Source organism: Manis javanica, chromosome 17 (genome assembly GCF_040802235.1).
Source record: "Manis javanica isolate MJ-LG chromosome 17, MJ_LKY, whole genome shotgun sequence".
In the NCBI taxonomy this organism is placed as follows: Eukaryota; Metazoa; Chordata; class Mammalia; order Pholidota; family Manidae; genus Manis; species Manis javanica.
Window position 1 is genome coordinate 1,684,652 of NC_133172.1, and position 19,488 is coordinate 1,704,139.

Genomic DNA, 19,488 nt, shown 5'->3' on the forward strand with positions numbered 1-19,488 from the left:
CAAGAATTATTTATTTACTTTTCCAGCTTTGGAGATGTAACTGTCCAATAAAAATTGAACACATCAAACGGCGTAAAACATGCACGTCTCACATGAAACGCTCAGTCCTGCAGCTTCCACTCCCTCACGAAGGCTCTCATGTCACGTACAACTTAGACCAAATAAACTTGTAAGCTTTTCTTCTGTTATTCTGTCTTTGTCAGCTTAATTTTCAGATCGGCCAGGGACCCTTAAGAGGTTTCAAAGAACACTTTCTCCTGCCCTACACAGTATTTAATCCTAATATTTAATAACCTACTATCCGGTTTTTCTTAAGGGGCAAGCCAAGGCTCAAAGTTTAAATGACCCCTGAATTGCAGTTTTCCAGACAAGGGGGCATTTTGGGGGACCCCCCACACCCGGAGTTTGCATGTTCCAAGTTCGTGAGGCTGGCCTGACTCTGCTAAGTTGTGGTGTGTGTATCTCTAAAGTTATTGCCAAGTCCTAGGTCATCTGGATTTTTGTTTATGTCTTCTTCCAGTTTTATAGTTTTGGTTTTACATCTAGATCCGTGATCCATTTTGCGTTGATTTTTGTAAAGGGTGGAAGGCGCCTAGATTCACTCTTTTGCATGCGGGTGTCCGGTCATTCCAGTACCATTTGTTGAAGAGACTATCTTTGCTCCGCTGAATTACTTTTGTTCCCTTGGCAAAAATCAGTTGACTTTTTATGTGGGTCTCTTTCTAGCTGTTTTGTTCCACTGGTCTTTTGTTCTGTTTTTTCCACACCACACTCTTTTGATTATGGCATATATACAGTATGTAGTATTGAACTTAAAAAATAAAAGTCAGTTATTTTACCAGCAAAAATGGCTTTATTTGGAGTAGAAGAGAATTGCAAATTAAGACAAGCAGCTACAGCAGAACACAGGCCAGTCCAGCAAAGGAGAGGGATCTTATTTTTATGGGGAGTAAGTGGGGATGGGTTGTCTGTCCACTGGAGAAATGCCGGAGTTGAGGGCAGTGAGGGTTTTCCACTGGCTGAGCAGGTAACCAATTTCTGGCAGGAGATGCTGGCACATCCTGCCCTGCTGGGGCCTGTGGTTGACGATTCCTCCCCCCTGAGGATTCTTCCCTTGGGGTCTGAGATGGACAGGACAGTTCTTGCCAAGCAGTGGTGGCGTGCGAGCTCCCCCTTCTGGCCTCCAGACTCCAGTTCAGTGAGGTTTCCCTTTATTAATTTTCGTATTAGTAAAGTCTTGAAGTCAGGGAGCGTCAAGTCCGCCAACTTTGCTCTCCATCAGCATTGTGCTGGCTGTTCTGGGTCTTTTACTTCTCCATATAAATCCCAGAATCAGTTCGTCGATACCTGCAAAATCATCGATGCTTTCAAAATAACCCCAGGCTCATTTGTTCAGGGGTCCTTGTCTAGTCTGGGGTGTATCCCTTACCTGTGAAGTGCAGCCTGGCTACAACTGATTCAGGGCCTTCCTGGGACAGATAGGGCTCCATGGCAGCCCCAGTTTAGCCAGGACTCCCCTTTCTCTCTCGGGCTGAGCCGCTGCATGATCAGGTCAGGGACAGAGTTCGTCTTCTCCCAGCCTGGTCTGCTTGAGCCTCTGGGACGGTTCTCCGAACCTGAGTTACCTCCTTCAGGAAATGGGGTGATTGTGAGGAAAGAATCCACCCAAGAACCCTGGATTCCCCGTCCCCACCAGCCTCTGCCACTCAGTAGCAGCTCGGAGCTTCGCGGGGCCAGTCCTCACCTCTCAGACCTCATTTCCTTGGTTCCTTAGCCCTTCCATGCCTCGGTTTTGTCACCTGGAAAATGGTTATCATATTGTCAACCTCACAGAACTTTGGAGAGGGGTACTTACATTCGTGTTAAGGCTTAGAACAGGAACTGGCAAGAAAGATTAACCATTACATCGTCAACATCATTATCATCATGCATAAAATAATTATTGCATGTTTCAGTACACTGTCCCCATGTATCTGGAGCCCTGACAAGCTCTGATTTATTACAAATGGCTCCTAAACAAAGGAAAACACGTTTTCTACCTTGTTCACGAAAAGAGAAATGTAAACTAAAATTACCCAAAGGTGCTATACCTCAACTCTCATCTTGGAAAATTTGACGGAGCAGATTTAACAGTGGGAGTGCAGGCATGCCCACAGAGCTGGTGGGGGGCTGGGGTGCAGCAGCTTTGGAAGGCAGTTCGGAAATCTCTACGGAAACGACACACGCATGTGCCCTTTGCCTTAGCAATTCAGCTTCAGGGGATTTATGCCAGTACATTTACACAGCAGCAGAACTGCCGAAGGGCAAGGCTTTGCACCCAACACTGGTTGCAGTAGTGAAGGACTCAACTATCCTGCAGTCAGGTTAAATAAATTAGGTCATAACTGTACAACAGAATCCAAACAGCTGTTCAAAAAGTGGCAAGCTCTCTTTGTAACAATAGGAAAAACTGAGATACACTGGTGAAAGTAAAAAGAAATCAAGGCATAGAACAGCGTAGAGTGCCACCCTTTGTATAAAAACGGGAAGAAAGGAAAATATGAGTATGCAAACAGAAAAATATCTCATATTTACACATAGAATTATGTATAATTGTGAATCTATGTATTACATATTACATAATTACATATTTTGTTATATATATTGTAACATAGATGTTGTTATAGGTTATATTGCAGATATAAAATTTTTATAAATTTGTAAAATATCTTTCATGTTTTCAGTAAAGTCTTGTATATTAGATATATTCGTGTGGAAATATATGTTGTAATGGAGATATGTGCATGAACGTACACCAGTGATAATCACGACCAGAGGTATGCAAATGCATATCAGATGCATATGTTCACATATACTTAAACAGTCACCTTCACACGCGCGTATATGCATAAAGGAGCTGCGGAAGGGCACTAAGAACGATTGGGGCGGTCACCTGCGTGCAGGTGGCCCAGGGCCGGCCCCCACACTGCGGGAGGAAGGCTTTTCGCTGCATACTGCTTGCGTACTTAAGAGTGTTTAAACAGTGTATTACTACTCAACAGCCAAGGAGAACCTCGGAGGACGCAGGGCCCCTGCGCACCCGCCCCGGCCCTCAGGCGCGTCCTCGCGCGCCCCCCAGTGGAGACCGCAGGGGCCGCCTGTTTCTCGATGCTGGCAATGCGCACGCGCCGCTTCTGGGCGCGAAGTCTGAGTCCGAGTGGTTCGGTCAGCGAGGCCCCGACGCTGAGGTGAGCGCGTGGGCTCCGGGCGCGTGCGGGGAGCGCGGGCAAGCAGGGGCGGGGCGGGGCGGCGCGCGGGCGCTTCAGGGCGCGAGGAGCCACGGCTGTGGCCTCGAGTGGCCGACACGAGGGCGGCGTCGGAGGGCCGGAAGGGGAGGGCAGGCAACGCGGCGGGAGTCGTCTGGGGAGAACAGGGAACGGGGGAGGACCGGGCGCGGAGTAGCCACCTGCTCGCAGCCAGCTTCTACTTCTCAGAGTCCGGCCCCGCCCGCCTTGACCCCGCCCGCCTTGACCCCGCCCCTCCGAACCGGGCTCCGCCCACATTGACCCCGCCCCTCCGAGCTGGGCCCGCCCAGCAGCCCCCCTCTGGCCCAGGCCCCGCCCTACCTGCCCCTCAGACCCGGCCCCCGCCCCTCAGGCCCCACGCCCTCTGTTCCTCAGACCAGGGCCCGCCCCCTCAGACCCGCCCCCACACCCCGCCCTTCTGCCCTCAGACTCGGCCCCGCCCCCCCAGGCCCCGCCCCCTCGGGCGGGCCCTACCGCCCCCGCAGCCCCGCCCCCAGGCCCTGGCTCTGCCCCTCAGGCCCCGCCCCTCCTCGTGTTCTCCCGCTTCCCTCGCTGCCTTACTTCCCAGCCGCGCGCTCCTGGCCGCGTGCTGCCCGCCGCTCTTCCTGCCCTGCGCTCGGCGCCCTGGCACCTCTCTGTTCGCTCCCTTCGGCCCCCGCTGCCCCCCCACCGCTCCCGCTGGCACCCCGGCGCGGTTGGCCTGCATTCCCTTCTCAGGACGCCGCCCTGCTGCCCCGTGAGTTTTTTCCCTGCTCTGAAATCAAGAACCCGCCACCTTCGTTAGGGTCCAGTTCGACGCGCTGGCTGCTGTGGGCAGTACTTCTAGCGCGACGTCTCCCTGCTCTCAGGAGAGCCGCTGCGGGGAGGCAGAAGGAGCTGTTGGGGTGGGAAGTAAATACTGTCCTTCTCCGTTTAGGAACTTTGCTCGCTGCTCTATTTGTTTCAAAATTAGTTAAGATTTTTATATGCAATTGCAAAGTACATGCTTTTGCTTTACTCATTAGTAGATAAAAAAGTTAGTTTTTAGGATAGGATGCATCATAAAGTGTCGAAGGCCAATGTTCCAGAATACAGAAAGTGTTTACTTGCCATATGTCAAATAAATATTTAATAGTGAATATTTAGGGATGAAATTATATTAATTCTAAGGAATTTTTTGGTAAGTGGAGAAATCAAGTGCAATTACGAATTAAGAAAATAGTGAAAGTAAGATTGGTGACAGCCCTTAAGTTCTGACATAAATCCAGAAGAAATAGCTTTCAGTAGTCAAGAAAGAATGGAGATAAATTGTGTAATTGTTCACAAAGTTCCCCAAACAAATGAACAAAAGAAAACTGATAAAACTAATGAAACCAGGAGTAAGAAGATAATAAAGATAAATTAATACATGAGAAAGCTAAAATAATAGTTGGAACTAGAAGCTGGTACTTGGGATGAGAGAAAGTGGCAGTAAAGAAAAAAAAAATAAAAAAGACAAATTAGGAATAAAACAACATTATTGATTGGAAAGGATAAACTTACATACTGAGGAGATTTAATTGTTATAAGAATAGTCTGCTCAATCGTGTTATATTACAGTTTCAAACAAATGGATGATTTTTCTGGGAAAGTATTTTTTAAAAATTGGGTTAAAAAAATAGGAAACCCACATGGGTTCAGTGACCATTAAAAAGAACTGAAGTCATTCAACAGGTCGTTATTAGAGAGCCTTCTGCCCAGTTGGTTTTAGTGGTATTGAGAGTTAAAAAATGAAGGTTTAGTTTAAATGTTAGGAAGAAAAAAAATGGTGCCAAGAGCTACCGAGATAAGTGGTTAAAACTTGCAGTATAAGGGATGTAGGCCGAGATCCAAAAGCTAAAACTTAAAGTAAGTCGAGTTAAGAATTTATGAAAGAGAAACAGGGAAGGAAGCCGAGAGTGCCTTCTGAGGAGGCAAGGCCATGGACCGCCCGTCCACAACTTGTGGCCTGCAGGGCCTTGGTTCAAGGTCATACTTCCCGTCCTGGGCCAGGAGGAAGGGCTGGGCTCCGGACTCTCGCCTTGGAGCTGGCTAGTCTGGGGAGGCAGGCTGGCAGGATTTCACAGTCATTTCCATTATTCCTTTCCCAGCATCCTTTCCTGGATGCTACACACCTAGAAATTCAATTCAAGGGCCATCACACATCCCAAGAAGGAAGGGATAGCAAATTAATGATTGGTAGTGGTGAGAACATTTTTATAAGAAATTATATTCTTACACCCCGCCCCAGACTAGATTCCAGCTAAACAATTAAAATCAAATGTTTAAATAAAGCAACAAGAGAATATAATTGAGTATTTAATTGTTTTGGTATGGTAGTGATAAATTGGACTTAAAAATGTTAAAATTCTGCAAAGACTAAGGAGGAGGTATGGCACAGCTGGAATTTTTTTTTTTAAAGCAAATAGGACAAGGACTGTCCTTCATTTATACAGATCCTTCACTAATCAACAGAAATACCCTACTGGAAAAAGGGCAAAGGAAAAAAGCAATATAATTGGCCAATAAATCTGAAATAAACATGAAGCTTTATTATTAATTGAAGGAATTGCAGAATTAATGAATAAAAAGATCCGTTTCAACTGTCTAACTGGCAACAACAGATTTTGAGGAATGATAACATTCTTCGCTGGCAGGACCAGTTGTAATTTGCAGGGCCCAGTACAAAATGAAAATACGGGGCCCTTGGTGTCCCCCAAATGGCAGTTTTGTTTGTGGTTTCATAGAGTGAATGTAGCTTTTATAGAAGAAAAACATGTTTAATTTTTCTGATTATAGGAGAAATGAAGGTTCACTGTAGAACATTTTGAAATTAAAAAGTAGTTGTGAGGGAGAAAGTAGAAAATCACCTGTAAAAATCACTTAAAAATCTCACGCTTCATAGATAACCCCCTGGTCCAGTATTTGTATTTGGTTTACTTCCCAGTGATTTTCCTCGGCTTTGTGTGGTTAAGCATATATTCTGTGTATGGGTTTGTTTCCTGCTTTTTTCACTTGTTATAACCTAGATGCTTCTCCACAACTATAACACAGCTACAGGTGTTTTTTCAGTGAAATATGTATTCAGAGAAGGTCCCAAACCGTAAGCGTAGAGCTCAGTTTTCACAGTGAACATACTGTCTATGTCATGAGCTCCTAGATTAAGAATCAGAACATTCTAGAAGCCCCTCATACTGTCACCTCCCAGGAGTTAACATTGCCCCACTCTAGTCCCAATCGTAATCACTCATCTGACTTCTGATGCCTTAGATTCATTTTGCCTATTTTGACCTTTATATAAATGGAAATCATAGAATGTTGACTTCTTTTTTTGAGCCTAGTTTCTTTCATTCAACAGCAAGATACATCCATATTCTCAATTCTCTCTTCATAGAGTTCCAGGGTATCAGCATCCCGTCCTGTGACTCTGTCTCCTCTCTAAAACTATTGCGTGATTTCTTTTTCATCTTCAACATTCTGTAGGGTATAGAGCGAAATACCATTATGGCTTTCATTCATATTCCTTCAATAACTAATGAAGTTAAGCCCCATTTCGTACTTTTATTGGACATTTTGTGTAATACCTGCTTGAATCTTTAACCTTTTTGCTCTCGTCTGTTTTTTTCTTATGATTGTTATAAGTTCTTTATATATTTTGCTTATGAGTCCAGTCCTTTGTAGAATGTACGTATTGTAAGGATTTTCCCTCATTCTGTATAATACATAGTTGTTTTAGCTCATTTATTTTTTGAAATGAAATTCTTCTGTGGTTCATCAAATCAGTTCAGTTCATTGTGATTTGGGGCTCAAGTCTCTTTTCCCTTCAGTCCCATTTCTGAAATATTTCTAGCCCCTGTGCTTGTGTTTTTTCCAGCCCTGGGAATTCTGAGGCAGCATCATATCTGTAGATGTGCAAATTTTTGTTAATGTCTCTTTAGGCATTTGTGTGGAATGAGCTAAGTCCCTTTGCTTCAGATCACCTCCACCCCATCGTCCAGCCCTAGCTGTGCAGGCCACTGGTAAATTTATGTAATTTCTGCAGATCCTTAGGTTTCTGTATCCTTTCTTTGTCTCACACACTCTGCCCACCCCCTTCCACACCAGTGTGCCCCGGAGCAGTCTGCCTTTAAAGTATCTCCATCCTGTGAAGGGCCAAGCTCTAAAGATCCTTCACATGACAGAGGTTTTGCCCATCTTGGGGAATCCCAGCCCTTTTGTCTACATAACAAGAAGAGAATCTAGAAACCATCCCCATAGGAAACCCAGGGGCTCTCAGACTTCCTCATCGAAAGTTTTGGTATTTCCAGTATCTGTCAGTGCCTGGGCCTCAGCGACCTGCAAGCCAAATCCGGGAGCTCTGCCGGCAATGGCTGCAGCCGGAGACCCACCCGAGGAGCAGGTGACGGAGCACCCGGTGCTGGAGCAGTTTCCGAACGCCCTGCCAGAGAGGGCTCGGATATGGGCGAGGTCAGAGGAGCCCAGCAACAGCAAGGAAGCGGGAACCCGGGTGGCGAACTTGCCCCAGACGTGGGGAGAGAAAGGTGAGAGCAAAGAGGCGACCGCTGTTTCTACTGATTGGGTATTCGCCATGTGCCTGGATGTAACAGGAGCTGAAGAAAAATGTGTCGGGAGGATGAATGGAAGAGTGAATTCTGTAATCCAGTTGAATCTGCGTCTTGCGAGCTGGAAGAAATGTTGGGCTGGGTTTGCCTTTACTATTCGTGTTCCTCTGAGAGTACCCCTTCTCTCCGGCTTTGTTCCCATCCCCCCCACATTTCTTATCCAGCCTAAACTTAAGCATCAACACAGATTAAAACAACACACTGACGAAAAAAAGAGGGCATAAAGCATGGGAGCTGTGAGGCCTGGAAGTTTAACCTCTGCCAAACATTGACAGGTCCCTGGGAAACTCAAGTTCTAGATCGGAATTAAGGGCATTTCAATGAGAAAAGAAAGCCATTCACTCCTCACAGCCTTCAAGTGAAAATGGCACTAACTAAAAAAAATTGTTTAGTTATATAGAGGGAAAGAGACAGAGAGAATGTCAGGGGAACAAAAACTATGAATCCAGGTTGTAGTTACCTCTGGAGAGAAGGCTGAGTGCTCGTAGGAAAAAGCACATGGCTAGATGGAAGTTTTGGGGAATGTTCTAGTTTTGGGGTTAGGTCATGAGTTCCAGGCCTTAATTATATTTACAATATATATGTGGATAAATGTAGAATAAACATGAGGGGTATGCATGGCTCAAGGCTGATATCATCATGAATTAAGGATTACGGTTAATCCAGTCTGTGCACCTGCTTTCCTTAAAGGAATTTTGAGGACACTAATGGCAAACATGTTGAACACTCACAATGTACTATATTCTAAGTGTTTTGTGCACATTAACATATTTACCTCTCTTAATAGCTCTTGAAGTCAGTATTACCCTTTTGTAGATGAGAACACAGAGGCACAAAGAGGTAGGGTCACCTCCCCGTGGCCCCACAGTTATAGTGATGGCAGTCCGGATCGGGCCAGGCCCGGGCAGCCCGCGGGCTCCGGGGTCTGTTGTCTGAATCCTCGTGTGATGCTGCCTCGGGTGTCATGGGGGATATTGTCACAGGTTGGAGAACTGGACAAAGGCACAGAGCTATTGGTGGGGCTGTAATTAGGGGGAAAGGAAAGGCTCCCCTGGGGTGTGAGAAACAAAACAGTTAATGACGGGCATTTTGAAAGCTGCTGCAGGCTAGGAAGGCCTCCCAGGTCCGGGTTTCTGTAGGGAAGGTGGTGGCTGTCTTCTAGATCAATGAGTGAAAAAGATGTAGGAAAAGCTTAATAAGAGCTGCCATTTTTTTTAATGCCTGCTGTTTGCTTTACATCTGTAATGTTGAATCCTTACGAGAGCCCTTAGAATGGAGGTGTGAGGTTCCCTGGGGACACAGTGGACAGGAAGGCTGGGGACCCCTGACGCAGAGGGACCTTCTGTTGTGTTGGGAAGGCAGTGGGGAGCCACGGAAGGGTTTAGAGCCGGGAAAGGGCCAGAGCTTATTCTTGGGCCTTGCTGTACTGCACTGAGAAAAGATATCTGTGGTCTTGCTCTTATCTCAGGAAGCCCAGAACCACTGCCCCTCCCGTGGCGGGTGGGCGGTACGGGGTGGCGGGCTGCTGTGCCTGCAGGTGCTGTGAGCAAGACTGGACCCAGCCCCGTGTCGCCCCTTTCTCCCCTTGAGGTCTCCCTGCTCCGGACTGTGTCCTCGGAGGAGCGAGGACCGCCAGAGAGCACCAGAAGGACACCAGGGCATCTGACGACCTGCCGCCTGCGGGATTCCAGGTGACTTAGCTCCCCAGATGGAATCTCACCTTCCTGATGTCCGGACCTCCCCCAGGACTCAAGCCACGTCCTCACTCTAAGTCTCTGTGTCGGTGTCACTAGCTGAGCCCTTCCCTGGCTGCCCTGCCTAACATTTCTTTCTCTTTGTCCCGCCTTCCCTGTTATGTTTCTCTGTGGTCTTTCTCACCACCCCACATACTAAATCTAACATTTTCCCTCTTTTCCTATCTATTGAATTAATTGGTTTTTGTTTGTTTAGTATTCCATTTTTTTTGTCCACTGTCAGCTTATTCAAAACCACTTTGATGTGGCTTGCACTGTTATCATTTTTACGTATGAAACAAATGGTAGCTTTTATAGGGATATAGTACTGTTGTGAGGTGGGTTTTCTTGTTTTTTTTTCAAAAATGTGCTTCTTAGTGTTCCTCTTAAATCACCTTTTGAAACCTGAGGACAATTAATGAAATTGACATGCTGTGCTTCCTTTAGAACCAGAACAAAATCGGGGTGGGTGGTGACTAGGAAAGAATTGTCTGAGAAGGTTCCTTGAGGGGGAGATAAAGGAAAAAGGCTGAAAAACACTATTCCAAAGATCTGGAGAGTAGCCTTCTGGATAGTGTCCATCCAAGGTGAAGATGCCCACAGGGCCTGAGGTGAAGTGAGGACTTCATAAACCAGTGGATTACGATAAACAGAGCAGTGCCTGCCCCGTCTCAGAGGCCCCTGTGCCTCTGCTTAGGCTCGTGGTGCATGTGAGACTGGGACCTGGGTCCCCAGAGCTTCTGATATTTTAAGAAGCCAAACTCCAGCTAATAATATAAAATCTACACATTTTTTGGTCTTGACAGCTTGTATGAATTTTTAAAAAAGAGTAAGAAACCCACGTGGGCCAAATAAATCCCTCTGTAGGAGTTGGGCAGCCAGTACATGATTTCTAGTTTAAATCAAATATTCATTGATCTGTATGATGTTTCCCTGAAAACACAAAAGATGTGTATTAATAAAATTGGTATCATATTCTAATGTGGTGTTCGAGTATCTGCTTTTTAAATTCAACCTGGGGTTACCAAGATGGTTGTGTAAGTATAGTTAATTAGTTTGAGTCCTTGGAATATTCTTCCATTGTGTGACAATATCCTAATATATTTATCTTTTTCACTATAAATGGACATTTGGGTTTTTTCCAGGTTCTGGTTGTTACACATACCTAATATATTCCTAAGTATACTTGGGAATAGAATTCCTGGGTCCAAAGTGGTTTACCAATTTACATTTCCCTTTGGGTCATACAAGAGGTCCTTCGGGTCCACATTCTAGAGACCATTTGCTATTGTCAGACTCAGGGACTTTTGTTAGTTGAGTGGGTATAAAATGGCACTTGTCACTTTGAATTGCCCCTCCCTGTCTGTGACTGAGATTGACGTCCCTTCATATTTGTGAGCTCACTGTGTCTTACAGGTAAAGCACCGAGGTGTGACCTGCCTGCACCCACAAAGCTTGTAGAATGACAGCCGGGACTTAAACCAAGCTCGTTCCAGCCCTGAAGTGAGGCTGCTGCTCAGCTTTTAAGTCTTTCTTTCAGGTGGCGTGAAGGGATCTTCCTCCTCCAACCCTAATTTATAGTGAGTAGCAGGAACCGTCTCAGAGGTGTCCCCCTTCTCTCGAGCCGCGAGATGCAGAAAGGTCCACTGCTGGGCCGCTGTCGCCTCTGGACCAGAGCACCCGGGTCGGGAGGGTCCCGATGCTTTGGACTTACGCTTCCTGTGCAGGCCTGCCGTCCGGCTCCTCCCCTTCTCACGGGGGTGCCGCCTGGATTTCGATCATTTGAGATTGTGTCTGGTGTTTTAGGCGTCGGTGACTTTCGAGGATGTGGCTGTGGACTTCAGCCCCGAGGAGCTCACATACCTCAGTGCTGCCCAGAGGAGCCTGTACCAGGAGGTGATGCTGGAGAATTACCGGAACCTGCTCTCCTTAGGTAGGTCCGCCTGCCCCGTGGACTCTGCTTCTCCACTCGTTTCTGTGCTGACACTGCAGTGGTTCCCCGTGCCAGCGAGTCTCAACCCAGGTCAGAGACAGTGTTTCAGCACCAAGTTCACTGCCGCTCACAATGGAGTTGCCCTGGCAGTTCATATGTATCAGTGTTAGTCTCAGCTCCTCTCATCCTTACACTAGTCCTATGCGGGGCGTTTACAGGTGAGGAAACCAAGTCATGGGGAGGTTGAATTACTTGTCTGAAGCTGCGTGGAAGCGGCAGAGCTGGGATCTGACCCCGAGCAGTTTGACTTCAGAGCCTGCCCCTAAACCCTGCTGTGCCACCGCAGGGGTGTGCCTCATCGGGTCCCAGATGGACAAGGCACACAGCCACATTTTCAAATGGGTGGAGGAACTGCTGAGAATCCCAGGAGCTCCGAAGTTGTGCTGCCTTGAATTTGAGAGTCAGAGATGACAGGTCTCTGTTCACCTCCAGGGCAGGGCTGTTTGCCTCTCCCCACGAGCAGGATGTTTTTGTTAGCAGTGCCAGGCTCCTCTTTTCAGTAGCTTTTGGTGGGGCCTGAGGTCTCCTGAAGAACACAGTCAAAACCCAACAGCACTCCGCAGGCGGTCAGCCGGTGACGTCAGAGACCTGCGTGGGGGGTGGACGTACCTCCCCTCCAGCCTGGCACAGGGTGTGTGATGTGGGCCACGACTTCCTGGTCATAAAGAAGGCTCACAGGAGCACCTTTCCAATAGGGCTCTGCTCTCCGTTACTGCCCTGATGACTTAAAATGGAAGGAATAAGTCAGTTTTATCTTGTCAGCACTCATTGGTGATCTGGAGGCATTTCTGTGTTCTTGGGAGCCTTTCGCTTCCTGTACCACTACAGGTTTGGGGCTAATAGAAATCTTACCAATCACCCAGCACAGTGCCTTCCCAAGCGCAGAATGACCCAGGGGGTCACAGTTATTTTCGGCGGTCTGTGGGCTGCAGGGCGTGATCCTTCAGGCAGCTGGTGAGAGAGAGACTCCCCCTCTGATTTTCTTTTGCACCTTGGATTGTATCCATAGTGAATATCAGTCTGGTGCTGGCATGTCTCTGCATCTTGCCGATCTTCCCTCCCAGCAGAGAGAGCTGACCTCAGCGCAGCGACTCAGGCCGGCGACCCAAGCAGCCTGCGCTCGGCAGCCTACTGTGTGTTGTTGTGTCACCTTCGGGCTTGTTTGATTTTGCAGAGAGCAGTTGCTTCCATTTATAAGGTTCTTCAAAAGCTTCTGTTTAAATGAAGTGCCCGTAAGTTAGAAAGAAAGGTGACCTAAAGACAAACACGAATAAATGCTAAGTACTGCTCCAAGCCGCTCACAGAGAGGGCCGGAACGTCAGCGCACTTGCAGCGGGCCGGGTGCTGGCGCAGGCAGTGGGGCACAGGCGGGTGGGGGCTCCTGCTCCTGGGGATGTCAGGTTCTGGTGAGGTGACACCGACGCACAGCGAGCTAAGAGGTGGTGCCTGCCTCTTGCGGTCGGTTGTGACGACGCCCAGACTGGGTGGCAGCTGACCAGCAGACACTTGTTCCTCACAGCCCTGCAGGCCGCACATCCGGAATCAGGATGCCCGCAGAGTTGGAAATGAGGGCTTTCGCCGGAGGAAAAGCACCAGTTTTCTTTTTGAGTTGGTCCGGTGCTGGGGTAGAGAGCCTGGCTCGCTGCCTCCTCTGGGTGGTTCTGACTTTGGGGCCGGGTCATTCTCTGCTGTGGGGCAGCCCTGGGCCCTGTAGGGTGTGTGGCCACAGCCCCGGGCTCCTCCCGGCAGATGTCAGGCGCCGTCCTTCATGCCTCCGAGATCGTGACAACCTGGGGCCAGAAGCATTAGAAGCGGGCTTTTTTCTCTTGCATGAGTTTGTCCCCCCTCCAACTCTCAGAGCCACTGGAGCCCCGGCCACAAGGGCTGACCCCCACGTCACGAGCCTCCTCTCCACAGGGCACCGGTTTTCCAAGCCTGACCTCATTGCACGACTGGAGGAGGAGGAGTTGCGTGTGGTGGCAGGGGACAGCGACCCCAGGACGAGTCAGGGTGAGTGGCTGGGGGGCGCCGTGCAATGGACCGTGAGGACTGCCCAGGGCGGACGCCAGGCCCGGCCTTGCTGTTCCCCTTCCACCCCCATGTGACACCACCTCCCCATCTGGCCAACTCCGCCCCGTCCTGTGGCCCCTCGGGCCCGTGACTCAGCGGGTTTCCCGTGCTGCTCGCCCAGCCTGGCCTCCGCCACCACTGCCCACACACATGCACACTCACACTCACCCACATCGACACTCACGGGCCTCCACACACCCACGTGCTCACTCGCGTGCACATGCGTACTCGCTCCCAGCGTCATGCGCATACGTGCACTTGCTCAGTCATACACATGCTCATGCACTTCGCACACACTCACATGGTGCTCTTACAAGTGCACTCATTCTCACACATTCATACACATGCTCACACACACATTCACCCTATCACATGTACACTCTGTTCTACAACTTCCCTAAAAGGATTCCACTGACGTCTGAATGGCTCAAGGACAAGAACCTTCTAGACTTTACCTTCTCCAGACTGGCTACACTATTACAGCGCTTACCATGTCATGACACCTTCTCTTCTGAACTGGGTCACGAAACCCACACCCAGGATGGCATCAGCCGGGGGGCTGTGAGCCCCCGTACTATCAGATGGGCTTCAGGGACGTTCTCAAGGACCCCAGTGCAATGGGTTCATTTTCTCTTTTCACTCTGCTAACAAATCCTACATGTGCTTTTTTGTCCTGTCCGCAGAGAGTGGTGAGAGCAGGGGTGTCAGGAAGCGTTCTCCAGGGCTCGGGAGCTTCTTCCCCAGAAGCACTTTGTCAGCGCCCCGGGCCGGATCACATCCCAGTCCTGAGCCTGAGGGCTGGTGTCAGTGGACACGGCCCTCCCTGCCTTTTCCTGTGTGGGCACACAAGTGGGGCCCCCTCAAGGTCAGGGACCTGCCAAGGGCTCCCCTCCCCCTGCCTGCTGCTTTCATCGTCTTCTCTTCTTTTCTTGTTTGCACATTGATTCTTTGACTGTTGCAGTCATTCCACACTATTTGTTGAGCCTCTTTGGTGAGCCAGGCACTGTCCTAAGCTCTGTGGATCTATACGTGGTAACAAACAAGACAGACAAAATCCCTTCCTTAATGGAGCCTGCGTTCTAATGAGGGTGATGGGTGACAGACAAATAGTAGAATCTGCGTGTAAAATAGTGACACATGGGAGGCTGCTTAAGATGGGGTAGTCAGTGAGGGCTTCACGAGGGAGATTTGGACAAGACCACATGGAAATCTCAAGAGGAAGGCCCGCAGGTGGGGGACTAGCAAATGCAGAGGTCCCCGCGGTCCTGATGAGCTCGAGTGTTCCAGAAACAGGAAGACGAGTGACGGTCTGGGTGAGATGGAGGGGACAGGAGATGAGGTCGCAGAGACAGGCATGGGCCAGCCATGGGCGGATGTGTTAGGCAGTGTGGATTTTGTTCCAAGTGAGATGTGCAAAGATACTGGAAGTTTTTAAGCCAGGGAATGAGAGACCATCACTGACACTTCAGACTGTGCTTCTGATGTGGTAGCCACCAGACACACATAGTTACCTTAAATTTACACAAAGAAAATTACATGAAACTTAAAGTTTAGTTTCTCAGTCACACCAGCCTCATTTCAAGTGCCCGTCAGCTACATGTGGCCGACGGCTGCCGTATCAGACAGCGGAAGTACAGACCGCTCGCCTCATGGCAGCTCCATCCCGAAGCTCCCTCTGGTTGCTCTGCGGACACTGCGCTTTAGGAGGAGGACCGGGGAGACCTGCCGGGAGGCTGCCGAGGTCTGGGCTCGTGGAGGCGGCTGTGGGGTGGTGTGCTCAGGCCCAAGGCACGCGCTGCAAGGGGTGGCAGGACACGCTGAGACGCTGGCCGCGCGGCAGGGTGAGGAAGATGGGCATCGGGGCCCGGGGCTGCCCCTTAGGCTCCCACACTGAGTCTCCTCCCCCAAGACCCTCTCCTGAGAGAGCTAGTCCGCTGTGTCGGCCCGGTGACCCCTCACCCCGGTGACTTCTCCCGCGCGTGCCGGCTATGCCGTCCGCCCGCGGGGCGCCTGTGTGCTTCCCGGGTCTGCAGGCAGGACCGCTGCCTTCAGCATTGCCTCTTTGGGCCACAACCTTGTGCTTGGCCTCCTCGGCCTCAGCTTCTTTCCCACCCAGGCAGTTGCCTTTATCAAGCACAGACTTTTGACCAGCTTCTTACCTTTCTCAAAAGGAGATCCAAGCTTAGCAAAGCGTTTCCATTCTTCTGAATCCCCATAACACTTGTTCTGTTCATTTTGCTCTGTTTCTTCTATTTCTCCTATAATGATGTTTCTCTGTGAGTAAAAAAAGAGTAGAAGAAGTTGTACATTTCTTTTAGGGTTGCAGAAAAGACCTGAAGCCACAGCTCAAACTCCAGAGCAAAGCCTGCCGATAGAGAAGTCACCCTTGGGGGCAGGAACAGAGGACTCAGAGGTGGGTGACCCCTGGCATGCCCGCATAGGAGGGTCTTCTGATGATCCTCTGGATTCGTGCCAGTTCAACAAGGAGAAATGCTTGAGTCCTGCTGCAGTGAGGGAGCCCAGGACCCTCGCTCGGGAAAGAAGCCGTCACAGTGAACTTGAGAGCAGCTCAGATGCTACTCAGCAGCCACAGGGTCTAGGAAGGGGTCCCCAGGAGTGTGCTTCTGAGATGGGCGCAAGCCCCTGGCTGGTGAGAGATAAGCCTTCCCTCCAACAGAACAGACACAGCAGATGGGAGTCCTGTGAAGGAAGCTGTTGTACCCAGAAGGCCCCCAAGAGACATGAGCAGGTCCACCCCAGGCAGAGACCCTTCGAATGTGAGTGGTGCGGGGAAGCCTTCTACCTCCTGCCACACCTCACGCGACACCAGAGGACTCACGGCGGCCACCAGTCCCCTGGGTGCGGCAAAGGCGGCCAGCCTTGCAGCCGGCGTGCAGGCGTCTGTGGCCGGGTGAGACCCCATCATCAGGACACCTACCATGAATGTGCCCAGTGTGGCAGAGCGTTCCTCCAGGACGAGCACCTTCTTCAACATCTCAGAGACCACGAGGCTGCCAGCGCCCTCCCGCCCAGGCTGCCCCACAACAAGGTGTATTTGATTCGCTACCAGCGGGAACACGAGTACGTGGGCGAGCGGGCCTGCCAGTGCTGTGACTGCGGCAGGGCCTTCAGCCGGAGCTCGTACCTGGCCCAGCACTACCGGATCCACGCCCAGGAGAAGCCCTACCAGTGCCAGCTGTGCGGCAGGTGTTTCAGCCAGCCCTCCTGCCTCACGCGGCACTACCAGCTCCACTCCCAGGGGCAGCCTGCCGGGTGCGGCTCCTGCTGAAACACCTTCGGCCAGAGGACACCCTCAGGGCCATTGGCGTCCCCTGGGGAGTGACCCCCGAGTGCTCTGAATGTGAGGAGGCCTCCCACCGCCCCACAGCTTGTTAACAAAATTTGAAAATTCATCACAGTCCAATCAAAAAACAGTAACCGTTGAATGAGCATAGAACAATCTTTATGCAAAAGGCGATGTAATGTGTGTCACTAGTCCCAAAGGCGAAAACCCGCACGAAGAATACGTTTGTGGGTAGGAAAGAAATGAATGGGTTTTGCCCTATTGTGGTGGTATTCACAGGAGAACCTTGATTTTGACACGCTGACAAAATGCTTGTGACCAGCTGTTGGACTCCAGACAGGCAGTCTTGTCTGAGCTTTTAGAGAAGCATTTACATCAGCATCTTCACCACGTGGGATGGATGGGTGTGGGGCATAGCAAAAAGATTTTCACAGGGTACCCACATTGATTCACCCCAAAACTGATGTAATTGTTAATGTTGCCATATATATCGGTTTACTTGGTCTTTTAAGGAATGGCTGGTGTACCTAGCGAGGATATTGATTCCATTTCTATAGGTAATTGAGCAAACTTGAAACTCCAGGTAGTCAGTTGATTTGACCTGGGTTGTGTAAGTGGAGCAGGAGCTGAACCCTGGTTTTTGTTTGAGTTTGTTTTGTTGAGATGCCATGAGATCCTTGTTTTGTAGCTTGATGCCCAGGCAGCCCTGTATTCCTGCCACGTCCTCTGTGAAGAACAGGGGAAGTGCTCGCTGACCGCAGCCGCCTGCCTCTGTAGTAAGCCCGGCACTGTCCGCCCTGAATCAGATGAGGACGCTTCTAGGTCAGGTTCAGGAAGCTCTTGGGGTGAGGTTCTCACAGCCATCTCTCCTGATTCAGGATCAGAGGATAACTTTTTGAGACATTAATTCAGGGAGGTATATTTTTGCCAAGCACTTTCTTGTAATTTTTTTTTTTTAGATCATAAAACTGGTTACTGTTCAAGGAGAAGTTTTTTTTTTTTTTTTGTAGTTTTTAGTTTTTTGTTTGAGGGGTTGGGGTTTCTTATTTTCAATTTCCCACTTTTTTAAAAGCCCTCTTTGAAAACAGTACTTCTGCTCTCTTGAGCTCTAGCATCATCAGCGCAGCCAACTTCACCTAAAATCCTAATTTTGGGCTGGGCGTACATCACTCTTTAAAGGTATGAGCCCTAAATTACACCAAAAATCTCTCTCACACCTTATTGCTGGAATGTCAGAAGCTTTCCGTCACTGACTTGAGTGATGGTCAGATACCTGGAGTCCCAGAACCCGATTTGCCTGGAAGGGTCGGTTGTTCCTGTTGTTGTTCACTACCCTGCCTCAAGACATTTTGGAGGTTGGTCTGTGATGTGTGGCTCCAAAGTCATGAAATTAAAAAGAAATCACACCAGCCAAATGAGTGCTCCACAACCCCGTCTCATGGTTTCCGAAGTTCCTGACAGAGCGGTCCTCCCTGGCCGGCCCTGTTTCTCACCAGCCTCCCCGGGCCACGTACCTTGGCTGCTGCCCCTGCTGGCACTGCTCTGAGTAGACACGATGTGGTGTGTCTTATTGTTGGTGATGTTAATTAACCTCGCCTTGATTTAAAGTGATGTCTGCTGTTTTTTTCCTACTGTACATTTGCTACTTATTTCTCATCGTAATTAATAAATATCTTGCAGGAGGAACTTTGAGACCATGCAAGTACAGATCTTCCTTGACTTACGATGTGGTTATGTCCCAGTAGATCCACCATAAGTTGAAAATATTTTAAGTCAGAAATGCACTCAATACACCTAAACCCACACTCAACATCATAGCTTAGCCTAGCCCACCTCAACGTGCTTAGAACACGTGCATTAGCCTACAGCCGGGCAAAACCATCTAACAGAGCCTATTATAATAGTTTTGGATATCTGATGTTATTTACTGGGTTTGTTAAAGCGAGAAGAAAACGGTTTGTCGGTGAACCGATCGCTGGCCCTCGTGACCACGGGGCTGGCTGGGAGCTGTGGCTTGCTGCCCCTGCCCGGCACCGTGAGAGAGGGTGGGGCCGCATGTCACTGAGCCATCGTGGTCGGAGACAATCTTCAGTTTTTACCCACTGAATTCTGGCATCAAGCAGGTGGATCTTGGCCTACCGCCAATATTACTGTGACATTGTGATGGTGGTTTTTTTATTTCCCTCATTTCTTCTACATTTATTAATTAAAATTCTCATGGAGGGAGAGTTGTCCTCCCTGTTTGTTTATTTAGTAACTTACTTGTATCAGGGTGGATACTTGTTTTATTCTATGGACTATAACTCCACACTGTTGTTACTTACTCTGTCGTTCACATTGTTCCAGCTCCGTTGGCCCCTGGGGCTTCTCAGCGAGCCCCCAGCCCTCCTGATGTCCCCCCTCGCCTCCAGGACGACCCTGCCATGCCCTGTGGCGGTTCCCGCCTCCTCATGTCTCATGACACTGCTTTTCCCGGGGTCGCAGG

The 19,488-nt window shown here is 49.4% G+C and overlaps 1 protein-coding gene and 1 long non-coding RNA gene across 2 annotated transcripts; one reads left to right on the forward strand and one right to left on the reverse strand.

The window, feature by feature from the left end:
* Positions 1–894: 894 nt before the first annotated feature.
* On the reverse strand, positions 895–1,801 carry LOC140847211 (uncharacterized). Its single transcript, XR_012126960.1, has 3 exons — positions 1,745–1,801; positions 1,430–1,628; positions 895–1,347 (listed from the first exon to the last, which is right to left on the reverse strand). It is a non-coding gene; the product is annotated as an uncharacterized lncRNA (long non-coding RNA).
* Positions 1,802–3,156: 1,355 nt separating this feature from the next.
* ZIM2 (zinc finger imprinted 2) lies at positions 3,157–18,594 on the forward strand. The gene is given in 9 exon segments (XM_073226332.1): positions 3,157–3,227; positions 3,660–4,020; positions 7,589–7,667; positions 7,670–7,822; positions 9,441–9,594; positions 10,334–10,346; positions 11,443–11,569; positions 13,547–13,639; positions 16,018–18,594. Coding segments are annotated over 9 exon segments (2,022 nt in total). The 3' UTR covers positions 16,989–18,594.
* The last annotated feature ends 894 nt before the right edge of the window (positions 18,595–19,488 follow it).